Source organism: Amphiprion ocellaris, chromosome 8 (genome assembly GCF_022539595.1).
Source record: "Amphiprion ocellaris isolate individual 3 ecotype Okinawa chromosome 8, ASM2253959v1, whole genome shotgun sequence".
In the NCBI taxonomy this organism is placed as follows: Eukaryota; Metazoa; Chordata; class Actinopteri; family Pomacentridae; genus Amphiprion; species Amphiprion ocellaris.
Window position 1 is genome coordinate 32,355,376 of NC_072773.1, and position 13,341 is coordinate 32,368,716.

Consider the following 13,341-nt stretch of genomic DNA (forward strand, 5'->3'; position numbering starts at 1 on the left):
CCAGAATGTATTCAGAGGACATTGATGGGCAGCTTCATTAAGAACATTAAAGCTACAAGCTGGTCTAGTCATAGTCTTTGTTGTTCCATTATATTTACAGTATAATGGTTTACTGGGTACTTTGCTTTCAAAAGGAGACACAAACAAGATCATACAAATTAAGTGTGTAAATAATTTATTTGTAAGTCAGCAATGTTGCTGGTGAGGTACATAACCCTGGCATTAGTCTTTACAAAAAAACTGAAAGAAAAAACAATAATTTTACTATAAACACTGAATGAGAGGCAATAACTGTCAAAGGATGGACAAACAGAGACAGTTTGTTCATATCTCTTGGACAAGCCCAGACAAGACAAAGCAGCACCTCCCACCGAGTCAGGATTCAGTGCTTTATGCACTCTCATTACTGATTAAAGTGTGAGAATGCATACATATTCATCTTTGCTATCGCACATTTCAAATACCCTCTTTACACCAACCTCCCACACAAGGCACCAACAAAGTCTGTCTGTAATCAGAATTTACTCTTCCACTTGCTCCATCCTAGTCATCGCCACTGGCCTCTCGTCTCATCATAATACCAGGAAATCATAACACCAGCTAGATATGGCTGAGAGGTCTGCAGGAAAAGCAAATATTAAACTGGAGGATCTCACAGCGTCATATCAGACCACATCTTGATGAATGGAAATGACCTCATCTTGTAGCTGCTGACAGCACAAGTTGTCTAAATCTAAAAATGTTTAAGTTACTGCCCTTCTGACTTGCAAAGAGCAGTTTGGTTCGTTTTGAGACAAAAGCACTGTCTTAAGTTGTGCTTACTGACTTTATCTGATATGACACGAGTGACCGGAACAACTATCAACCTATATTCAGCCTGTCTTATCTGTCCCAAACCCTCGAATCACAAGTCAGCTCACAACTACATCCTGGAGGATAACATCGTCCTTCAGCCGCAGCAGTCCCACTTTAGATTTGTTGGCCATACAAATGGCTGCTGCGGCTGCTGGGGTGGATCTCTTGATAAAAAAGCAGCACTGTGCTGAACAGACTCAAATCATATCTGTCCGAGAGTGTAAAATCTGGCTGCTGTAGCCTTTAAATCCAATTCAAAGCTCGTTGCTATTGACTCTCCACATAAATTAGTTTGCTTCCCAACTCAGCACTCAAATGTCTTTCTATTTTATGCTGATGACACTTTCTTGTATATTAACAGCCTGACTGCAAGTCAGGTTTTATACAGATCACAAGCAGTTTTCATTGGCCTATTTAAAGTAGAAATTGTTCTAAAGAAAGACTAAATGTGAGAATTTCACAAGAGTGTGTGGTAATGTTCTGCCATCAGAAATGTTTAGCAAAACAGCAAATTGCCCTGCAAAACTCACGTTGAACATCTAACAATTAAAACTGCTAAATAAAAAGCTGAAAAATGAAAGATTCAAACTGGATTCTTTTCCTAAAACAGTCCAACAAATCCATTATATAGTGTAATCCTGGTCTAACAAAACATTAAAACCTCTTGCAAATGAAGTGAACAACCTTGATTATCTCATTTTAATGAAATGTTCTGCAGAGATTTTGGGTTCTTGCATTCATATAGATGCTACTTTGACATTTAAATACAATATAATTTTAGGCAGGTGGATTTAAAGGTTGCAGCTGATGAACTGTTGGACTGTATTCTCGTGTCCCACCATTTAAACCAGGCTGTAATCTAAGCCATCAAAATATTTCACATCTGTCATTGTTTTCAGATCTAATGTGTAAATTCTAAATTTGTAAAACTGTACATTTAAAACAATTTCTAGAGCTTGACAAGTTGTTTTGATCATGACATAAAGTACTAGATTGCTCATTGGTCTTTTGTCATCTTGTGTCTCGTTTTTTGTAATATTTTGTCTTGTTTCTGTTGTTTTTTTGTCTTGTTTTTTGTCTGACTTTTGTCGTTTGTCTCATGTTTTTGTCATTTTGTTTCTCATTTGTTTTTGGTTTATGTTTCCTTTTTCTCTCGCTTGTGTTTTTTGTCTTTTTTTGTCATTTTGTGTTTCGCTTTACTTGTTTTTTGTCTCGTTTTTGTCGTTTTGTGTTTTTTTATCTTGCTTGTGTCATTTGTCCATTTTTTTGTCGCTTTGTGTCTTGTTTTTGTCTTGCTTTGTCTGACTTTTGTCATTTTGATTATAAAATAAAATACTATATCACTCAGTTCCAGATACCTGTGACTAAACATACTTTTTTTTTAAGCCACTTTATACTGTCATTGTCTTACAGTGTGTCAATACTATACTATTTCATCTTCATCTCTCACCCCTGTATATATCCTAAATATTATTACTACTGTTCTATTATTATTTTATTCCTATTACTATGTCTACTGCTACATAAGCTGCTGTAACAATGTAAATTTCCCCTGGCGTGGGGAGAAATAAAGGACTTATCTTAAATAACAAATAGTTGCCAGATGCACACAGTATCCCGGAGCAGTCTGAGTGGTAGCAATCAAGGGATAACATCTGAAGTATTAGGTGTCATTGAATTAAATACTCTCATCTGGCCACTCACTTGGATGATTGTAGAGAACTACTTTTTTAAAAAATCACATTACCAGCCTTGACTCAGCACTCAGCATTTCTTATTGATACTCAGCATCCTAGACACGTTCACGACAGGTAGTCCAATTAAGAGCTGACATCCAAATCCAGAAGTGTTACCACACTTTGCACGCTACTCTATGCCAGACTTTCAGCTTTCTCTCATTCAAACAGACACTGAAGTGCTAAAATCAGCCAAATTCCACCTACCTCCTCCATTTTTCTGGCACAGGTAAGGAAACCTCCAGACGTTTCCCAGACCGACGGAGAAGCCCACCTGGGCCAGGATGTACTCCAGCTTGTTGTTCCACGCCGGCCGGCCGTCCTCGGCGTCCGGGTCAGGGGAAGGCAGCAGGGCCTTTCCTGGAGCCGTGGAGCCTGGACTCAGACCCATGCTCATCTGGCTGCTCTTATAGTCCATGGGGTGCTCCAGGGACAGCAGGTCGGCCACCGACTCGGTCACTGGCTCATTGCTGTGCTCTCGCTGGGTCACCTTGGTGTTCTTTGGCATGGTGGCGAGACAGGAGCTCCCTCAGAGGAGAAGGTGATCAAAGGAATGAGAGGAGAGCCTGATCAGTGGAAACCAGCAAGATGGCAGGGGAAGAAGCTTGTGCTTTTCTTAAATCTGTGAAAAGAAAGAAACAGAACTTGTACGTGCCCAGGAAGAACTTCAGGTCATTTTCTACTTCAACCAACAAAATCCGTATTTTTCTGTAATTGATCTCTTCTTTGGGTCACAAACAAAATTGGAAACTTTACACTAAATGGCAAAACTTTCAAACAGACAGATAACCATGATCGAAATGTTTTTTTTCCTTGATTTTCTTGATTTCTGATCTTCTTCTTGTAAAAACGTAAATGACTCTGTATCTGAAGCTGCTCCAATGTTGGATTTCTACATCTTCTAAAGAAATTAAACTGAATCCATTTCCCTTTTATTCTAAGTCAATCAATAAAAATCATAACAAGCCAATTCATTTATCAGCTGCAGCCCTTCATAGCATCACAAAGAAAGATCTGTGGGACCAGACTTGTAGAAAGTGACTTTATTCACTTTGGTTCAGCTGATTTACTAGAAGCCAAAGTAGTAAAAAAAAAAAACGCAGCACTTTAGAGCCAAAAGGTATTTGAGTAATCCACTTCATTACAGTGAATGAGATACACAGATTCAATTACAATCCATCTCACAGCAGAGCCCATTATGCTAAAGTTAAGTCATGTGAATAGCATGAACAGCAGCCTGCCTGTGTGACTACTGGCCTCAGGAGAATCCAGAGCAGTAAACCTAAAGCCTCCGAGCACAGATTTCATCAGTTATTCGTTTTAGTTTTTCTTAGCGCACACACACACACACACACACACACACACACACACACACACACACACCCCACACACACACACACACACACACACACACACACACACACACACACACACACACACACACACACACTCACACTCACATCAGCTTAGACATCTTGTCCACGGGTTGTTTTAACACTTTTTTGCCCAGTGCTCCTGAATTAACTGGCTTTTTTTTCCTAAAGAGGAACTCTGCCTGGTTTTCTGGTATGTGTTAAGTTTTCAGAGGCCAGAAATCCACTAATAACTCCACAATCCTGTGTGCTATGCTTCCCTCGAGGGGAGACTGGTGTAGATCACAATGCAGGATAAGAGCTGGTATATCCAGAAGGTCCGATTCTCCTGCATAAATTAGGATTTTACAGTTATAAACTGCACAAACAAGAGCTCGAGTGATTTAACACTGTATTTTCTACTGTCACACTGTCAGTTAAAAAAGCATGAAAATCCGCTGCATGGGCAGAGATTTTTTTTATCATTTTAAATCTGTCTTTTCTTCTTTGCCTGGATCCTTCATTATCCACAGTAGAACTCAAGTGCTGACAGTTTGGTCAAAGATTCAGATGCGTTACAATCAGTAGCTGATCCGTCCAGTAGAGATGATGCAAGGTTTTTTTGAGTGGCATCACTTGAGGAAAAAAAATCAGAAAAATTCATCAAGTTTTGCACAGAATCAACAAAATGTTTTCCACAAATGCAGTTGGGTCAATGTATAATTGAGGGACTTTTTGTAACATAGTTGACACGTATCATAGTTGACATTTTTGCTGTTTTCAGGCCTAAAATCAACATGGCCGCCTATAACCAAACACCACATGGCATTTTTAGTAGTGGTGGGATGCGATTTTTAAAAAATTAATTAATTACAGGTTTTGTAATTAATTAATCGCAATTAATTGCAGTTTTGTCAAATAGCAATATTTGACACAATAAATTTTTTCAATTCAAATAAAATTGTGGTTGACAGTTGAATCAATGAGTAGACATATACGTGTTTATAATTAAAATTTTATTTAAAAAAAGGAAAATGGGACCTATAGAAAAAAGTGATTTTGATGACTTAAAGCCTGAATTTAGTTGTTTTTTCCACTGTATGGCACATAAAATCAGCATAAGTAGTTCAAGGAGCTTCAGAAAGTTGAAAATCCAGAGATTCATTCTGTTTTCATCTTTTCTGGGTCTGATAAATGGTGTAATTTTGATGGTTCTTTTTATAGGAATATCAATTTTTATTTATGCAATTTTTTCATAAACAAAAAGTTTATAATTAAGTTATTAAAAAAGATATTTTTGTTGTTTAGGTTATTGCTCCTCCAAGGAGGCAGAGCCTCCACGGAGTAAAAACTTAAACCACAAAAATGTTTCATTTCTATTTATCTGCATTTTTCATCTGTCTGCTACATTCACAGATTACTGCAAATCTAAGTGCAATTATAGCGATTTTATTCAACATTTTAAGACTTTCTGTAAACTCAAGCACTATCTAGAAAAGTGGTCTATTATGGATGGCTACACCGTTAGCCGTTAGCATGACTCGTAGCTAACGTTAGCTCTGGCGCTAACAGCAACGTGTTTTAAATTGAGGTGATACCGTCGGCTTGAAGTGACGCAGAGATCAGAAAACTCTTTGTTGCACAATTTGCACACAACCAGGCTTTTATCCAAGCTGCCATCAGGAATATTTTTAAAAGAACACATTCTATCCAACAAGCTCAATCTCGTCTTCCTTCACTGTTCACCAGTGCCTGACTTCACTCAGTGCTTCCTGTGCTTCTTCTTCATGGCTACAAACAGACTTTAGGTTCATTACCGCCACCTACTGGGCTGGAGTGTTCATCAGTGTTACCGGTGTGCCAGAAATGAGGGAACTGAGGAGGGTGCAATAAATTGCGTTATTATTTTTAACGGGTTGTTTTCGCTGTAGTTAATTACTCGAAATTAACGCGTTAAAGTCCCAGCCCTAATTTTTAGATAACGATTCTTCTAAATATTATGTATATAATTGAGTAAAATTAAAATTCAAGGTAATTTATAAAGATATTGTAGTAAACCTGTTGACATGCCATAAATCCACACTTGGCTCACACACTACTTTATATTAAATAACTCAGAAAGACTTGGAGTCTTGCCAGTCTTTCCTTCATGAGGAAATGACATCATGTGGAGCAGGTCATTCAATTCAAATCAGTTCAATTCAGTTCAATTCAGTTCAATTCAATTCAATTCAATTCAGTTCAATTCAATTTTATTTACATAGTGCCAATTACAGTCAAATTGTCTCAAGATGCTTTACAGAACCCATATGCCTGACCCCCAGAGCAAGAGAAAAGGCGACAGTGGCAAGGAAAACACCCTTTTAACAGGGAAATAAACCTCGAGCAGAACCCGGCTCTAATGTGGGGGGACCCATCTGCCTCCTGGCCAGGCGGGTTGAGAGGGACAGAAGAGGTAGAAAGGTAGAGATAGAGGGATAGAGGTAGAGGGGTAGAGGTAGAGGGATAGAGGTGGAGGTAGAGGGTTACAGTTGGTGGGAGAACAACCACACATCTGAAGCATCCAGCTCTGGGACCAGGGACACTTGGAGAAAGGACACAGGGAGAAACAGAGTGAATGTAATGCAATAATGGTATATATAATAAATACATAGGTAGTTAGAGAAGGGCTCAGTGCATCCAGAGAGGTTCCCCAGCAGTCTAGGCCTATAGCAGCATAACTAGGGGCAAACTAATGGGACGTCAAGAGGGGAAGTCAGTTGTGCAAATGAAGACACCAGCTCACCCCGTCAGGGTCCCCCAGTCAGCCCTAACTATAAACTTTGTCAAAAAGGAAGGTTTTAAGCCTGGTCTTAAAAATAGAGAATGTGTCCACCTCCCGAAACCAAACTGGGAGCTGAGTCATGTGATCTGGAATTAACACACTTCCTTGAGAGGTGTTTTTGTAATGGGTAACTTAGTGGAAAGTGATTTCTCAGACACAGATACAGTTTGTCATTTTCCATATCAAATTTGATATATTGCCAAAACAGAAATATCTGTCCTGATTATCTCAACTCAATAAAAAGAACACAATCAAAATAATTTCTGAATAAACTCATTTTATTATTGTTTAGCTAATTAGAAGGTAGCTATTATTAAATTTGGATGGTTATTTAGTTGACATTTTAGTGATATCCAGTCTTTTTTTAATTAATAACTGATTGTTTCTATAATAAATAATTATGGAATTTGTAAAGATATGATCACAATGAACATAAAAAACATCAGTTTTTTTTTTACTTTTAATAAAAATGTATGCAAGATATATCCATGGACTTCAAAAGTCCCTCAATTATACATTGTCCCAGTCATACTTCCCAAGAAGTGTAAACACTGATGAGTAAAATAGCTGCTGTTCCCCTTTAAATATATGCAGATTATTGAGTGAAATAGCACCTCCGCTCTTTTGTGATGTTTGCAGAGGTGGTCTTTGTTTTATTGGTCCGCCTTTGCTATTCAGCACAGTGGGAAACACAGTAAACACTGCAGATCTAGTTCTTTACAAGGAAAATTAAAATTCATAGCTTCAAGCATGAAAACTCAAATTTACAAGATGCACGACTCTCAAATTCGGGTGTTTGAAAATCGTATGAAAACATGGAGAGAAAGTTAGCATTTGCTGAACATTAACTAATCAACTAAAGGTCAGCTCGACAAAGAATGGTGCAGACAACCTCGGTTAAATGCCAAGAGAGCCGTTAGACGAGCAGAAACTGACTGAAAGCAGACTTGGAAGACCAGTCCTCGTCTAGCTGTGTGGGATGGGTGAGATTTTTGACTTTTCACTCCAGCAGCTCAGTGAAAGCCCCGGAGGTGTTTGATCTGGAGACAAGGCCTCTAATCTGAAAACAGATGCATCGGCAGAAATCAGAGCCGGGCTTGTATTCGCAGTGACTTCTTAAGAACAGTTGCCAGCCGGCTAAACTCTAAAGCCCATCCAGAGGCCGAATCAGTAGCACGCATATCAAATTCCTCAACGGTGCTGCAGTCACGACACACAGCGGCTCAGAGGCATCGACACAGATCCCAGAACAGCAGTGACCTTTCTCACGGCAGACTCCAACTGCACACTACTGAGTCATCACTGAACACACTCTGGATGAGATGTGAAGCTACGATGGGCCTGTTTGCAAACAAAAGTAATTTTTTTTCCGCTAAACTGCAGTTTTTAAAGAGTGAAGACCCAATATTTTTGCCCTACTTTTAAAAGTGAATGGAAACACTGGTACAGTTAGCAGCAAACTGACCCAGTTACTACTTATGAGTGAGGATGATGCTGACCTGCTTGACACAAACGGCAGATCGGATTGTCCCCGTGTTAATTCAGTCGTGTGCAAGTGAAAGTTTTTGACGTTGCCGTAGCAGCACGCCTGCAACTTTCAGAGTTCACAGTGTGTGCTGGCACAGATGGCACATTACAGGGACAGCAGGACTTCACATACAGTGCAAGACAGTGTCACAGATTCTGACTCAGTAGTCCGTCATCATGTGAGGGGATCATAGTGAAATGAAATGTTTTTGTGGACGGATGCAGAAGGAGGTAGAAGGCATGAAATTGTAGAGGAAACGTAGCATGAATGCAGAGGAAGGTGTGGATACTGTGGAGTAGGGATCGACTGATATGGAATTTCCAGGGTCGATACCGATGCCGATTATTGGTGATCAAGAAAAGCGGATAACAGATATTTGGAACCAATGAATGCAATGTTTTAACAGCAGAGAACCTGTCATTCATTAATAAGTGTGACTACTACTGAAGATGTTAAACAGAAATAGGAGTGATTTGATTATCTCCTCTGTTTATGTGGGATCGACTGAGGTTGATCAGTTTGTCTCCTGCAGTTACGTCTGCTGTTCTTCTCTGGTTTCTTAATCTTTCACTGTTCTAACACTTTTATTGTCCACTAAGTACCATATCACAAAGCAGGGGTGTCAAACTCATTTTAGTTCAGGGGCAGCATTCAGCCCAATTTGATCAGAAGTGGGCCGGACCAGTAAAATCAGAGCATATTAACCAATAAATCTCAAATTTTCCTTAATTTTAGTGGAAAAAAGTATGTTCTGAAAATGTTCACATTTAAGGAATTATCTTTTTACAAAAAATTATGAACAAACTGAAATTTCTAAGAAAAATAAGTTCAATTTCAACAACGTTATGCCTCAGTTTATCATTTACATATTACCACCTACAGATCACAGAGTGTCTACTAAGACACAAAACGTTTAGCAAAACAGAAAATGACAAAAACAAGACAAAAATCACAAGCAAGATAAAGAGGAAACACAAAACGACAAAAATGAGAAGCAAAATGACAAAAACATGAGACAAATGACAAAAGTTAGACAAAAAACAAGACAAAATATGACAAAAATGAGATACAAAATGACAAAAGAACAATGAGCAATCTAGCATTTTACTTTATGATCAAAACAAGTTGCCATGGTCTAGAAATTATTTTTAAATTTACAGTTTTACAAATTTACAATTTGCAGTTAATGTCTTCTGTGTAATTTTTACACATTGTAAAGTCATTCGACGGGCCAGATTGGACCCTCTGGTTGGCCAGTTGTGGCCCGCAAACCACATGTTTGACACCCCTGTCTTAAAGCATTATAAATTATTGGTTTCCAGACTCTGTTTGAGGGAAATTTGTCGCTGACTTCTAACATAGCCGTTAGCGTGGCCGTAGTCACTGTGAGTGGAGCTGATGTCCTGGTCTGTGGCAACATCTTGTGTTTCTTGTTCACTTTATACATACTCTGATTGAGAGACATTTCAGAGACCACAGAGTGATGACAGACAGACAGAGGAGGCTCCATCAGACCTGAAGTAGCGCTTTAATTCATCAATACTCAGTAATTTACCAATACAGATATTGGTCAGTCAGAGGGTCTGTGCAGCACATGTGTGATCTCGCTTCATCCTCCTGAAACTACATTCTCAACTCTCCACAGACAGTTTGGTGGTGATGATGTAACAGCACAGGTTCTCTGCAAAAGATGCACTCCACTTTTATCTCGTGGTTGCTAAGCAATGTCTCTTCCTGCAAAGAACCCCCCCCCCCCCCGAAATCCCGTCCCTGCAGCATCAGTGGTCGCCCATCTCTCCTCTCAGCGTCACAAATGGACAGACATGATAGCCCCTGAAGGATGGATGGAAATACCAGGGAGCTGCAGGAGGAGGGAGGCAGGGCTGGAGGTGATGGATCTGCTCAGGCAGCCATCACACACTGTCTCATCTGTACATTTTAGATTTCCTGGGTAGAAAATGGTGTCATTGTAACTGTCTGGTCAGCTGCCACACAGAGAATCAGCTAAATACTTCATTCGGTTTGATCTTGTGCTGCATATTGCTTGTGACAGGAGCAGAGCAGCACCTGTTCAGGCATCCTCCAGACACGACGGGCCCATATGCTTGAACTCTCTCCGTGGATGTAACCTCCGATGCCTTGTCAAGGTCAAAGCATTCACCTAATAATAGCAAACACGGAGACGCAAAGAGCACCAACACAGTGGTGATAGATCACATCTCGCAGCTTTAAATTGAGCCATATTCTGGCCACACACGGCGCGTCGGAGGATTACTGAGCGACCGTCAATGTTGCGGCGAAATCATCATTTGTCAGGTGATCTACCAACTCATTTCAAGTCTTTTTTCGTTTGTAAATCATGCAAACGCCTCACGACAACACGAAACTGTTCATTCATATCAGGGAAATATCACAAATCTAAGCTGATCACGTGGAGAAATCGCGTGAAAGGAGGCGAATCTTACCTTAATCAGATGACACAGCGGATTTTAACAGCGTGAAAGTGTTAATCCAACGTGAGTAAACGCTATCTTCATTCAGGCACTGGCTCCGTATGCAACATCTCTGCGCGCAAAGAGACGCGAAAACACGGAGCTTCCAGGGCGCATAGTGCGTAAAGTCTGACGCAGGAGCTCCACGCCTGCCACAAGTTCCGCCGCTACAGTCACGTTAACCTGTGCAGGTGTTGATTTATCGTTTGTCTCGCTTCGGCGCTTTAACGATGTTTGTGCAGCTCAGCCAAAATAAATGTGTTAAAAAAAAAAAAAAGAAAGCACCCGACCGCACCTCCGGTTTCCACGTGGTTGTGGCTCAGTTGTGGGATAAATCAGCCCCCCGTAGGACGGAGAAATTACTATGGTAAGTCACGACGAAGTCTGACGCAAGTTTGACTCATCCAGCTCGTGTTCACGTCAGCATCAAACATCTGCAGTGTTCCCAGGATGACAACAGGAGCGGCACAGGTAGCTTCGGTCAGGTGTATCCACAGAGCTGATTGAGCAAATGTTTGGATAATCACAGCTCCATAGTTACCTTCCTGGTCATTACATACACTCAGTTTTCACTTCACGTCTGACGATAGTGGCCTTATCTATGTTTATATAGTATATAATAGTAATAATATATACGTTTATGTAGTTTTTCAGCCATAAAACAAAACAAAACAAAAAAAACGTCTTCCGCAATATGTTAAAATATAAGACTTTTTAAGGGAAGATGCCTTCTTGACCTAGAGTAAGAGCTCCCCATGTACATCAATAAATATAAGAGCAAACATATTAACTGTCTAAAAGGCTAACAAACTGATAATGTTATGCCATATTAGCTTGCTGTAGCACTAGCAAACCAGCTGACTATGTGAAGCTAAAAATGGTTTATTTCTTATAAAGTATGCACACCATCATTGAAGACAGTAACATAATAGCTATCTAGCCGTAAAAAATTATTATTATCTGCCTGAAAGGCAAACTAGCTGACTTTAGGTTGAGCTAATAATGTTATGCTATATTAGCTTTCTGTAGCACTAGCAAACTAGCTGACTATGTGAAGCTAAAAATAGTATATTTCTCATAAATTATGTACACCATCATCAAAGACAGTAACATAATAGCTATTTAGCCGTAAAAAATTATTATTATCTGTCTGAAAGGCAAACTAGCTGACTTTAGATTGAGCTAATAATGTTATGCTATATTAGCTTTCTGTAGCACTAGCAAACTAGCTGACTATGTGAAGCTAAAAATAGTATATTTCTCATAAATTATGTACACCATCATCAAAGACAGTAACATAATAGCTATCTAGCCATAAAAAATTATTATTATCTGTCTGAAAGGCAAACTAGCTGACTTTAGGTTGAGCTAATAATGTTATGCTATGGTAGCTTGATGTTGCACTAACTAACTGTATGTTAAGTTAATAATGTGCTATATTAGCTTGCTGTCTAAGTAGCTGACTTCATGTTAAGCTAATACTTAGCGGAAGTGTTCAGCATTCTTGACTTCTCCAGTAATGTCCTCAGCAGTAGCAGTGGCTTTAAACTTCATGTCATACAGATCAGACACGGTTACTTCACAGCCCTTAGCTTTTAACGCCTCCACAGCAGCATCTTTGGCTCCAGCACTGAATGAGCAAGGGCTCTGGTGGCCATAAACAATCAAAACTTTCTGTGCCATGCTGAAGCAGGTTGTCAACTGAGAATGACGAGCTCTACAATTAGCTGGTACGTTGATGGAAGGAGCTGCTCATGCTATATTAGCTTACTGCTGCACAACCTAACTATATGGTAAGCTAGTACTTTTGTGCTATAATAGCTTGCCGCAACACTAGGCTACTAGCTATCTGTTTAGCTAATAATGCTATGCTATATTAGCTTGCTGTCGCATCAGCTAACTATATGGTGAGCTAATAATGTTGAGCTATATATTAGTTTGCTGTAGCACTAACTACCTGTATTATTTGCTGCTGTAGGCTAAATATCTCTTTTAATTTGACATTTTAATATTTTAAATATCAATGATAAAGTGAGGTTCTAACTTTTGCCCTGTGCCCCTCAAATGTAAGTTAACATTCTAACAATATATAAACAAAAATTCAACGATTATTTCTATATATTGCTATCTAATGTTGCAATTATTGTCAGAGCAACATCAGAATTTGTGAATATAGTTAATCTTACGCATAAGTAACATGTTTGTATTGACCAAAGTGACTTGTGAGGTTTGATTACCCTGGTTTGCTTCTTCTCCCAGTAAGGGATTTCAAGATTCCATATTTAGTTCTATCATAACAGCAAGCTGTAGTCTGGTGTGATTGAATTACCCTTTAAATTTGTTCACTTAAGCACAATTCTTAGTTGTTATATTGATATTTAAAATTATATATTTTACAAGAGAATAGACATTGATCATAAGGGAGACATCTTTCTCGATTACCCTGTTATTGCGTTTTATTATGACACTGGTGGAAGCCTCACAGTTAACCTCCATTGCAGAGGCATGTCATTTTGTTTTCGCGCCCACAGTGATGTGAACTAAAAAAAAGGTG

The 13,341-nt window shown here is 39.2% G+C and overlaps 1 protein-coding gene across 1 annotated transcript in view; it reads right to left on the reverse strand.

The window, feature by feature from the left end:
• Positions 1-11,118, reverse strand: part of slc6a17 (solute carrier family 6 member 17) — a 29,866-nt gene extending 18,748 nt beyond the window's left edge. Inside the window, exons 1-2 of the mRNA XM_023280221.3 lie at positions 10,761-11,118; positions 2,799-3,213 (exon numbers count right to left, since the gene is read on the reverse strand). Of these exons, the coding sequence (XP_023135989.1) occupies positions 2,799-3,099 (301 nt within the window). The 5' untranslated portion in view covers positions 3,100-3,213; positions 10,761-11,118. The remainder of the gene's footprint in view (positions 1-2,798; positions 3,214-10,760) is intronic.
• Between the last annotated feature and the right edge of the window lie 2,223 nt (positions 11,119-13,341).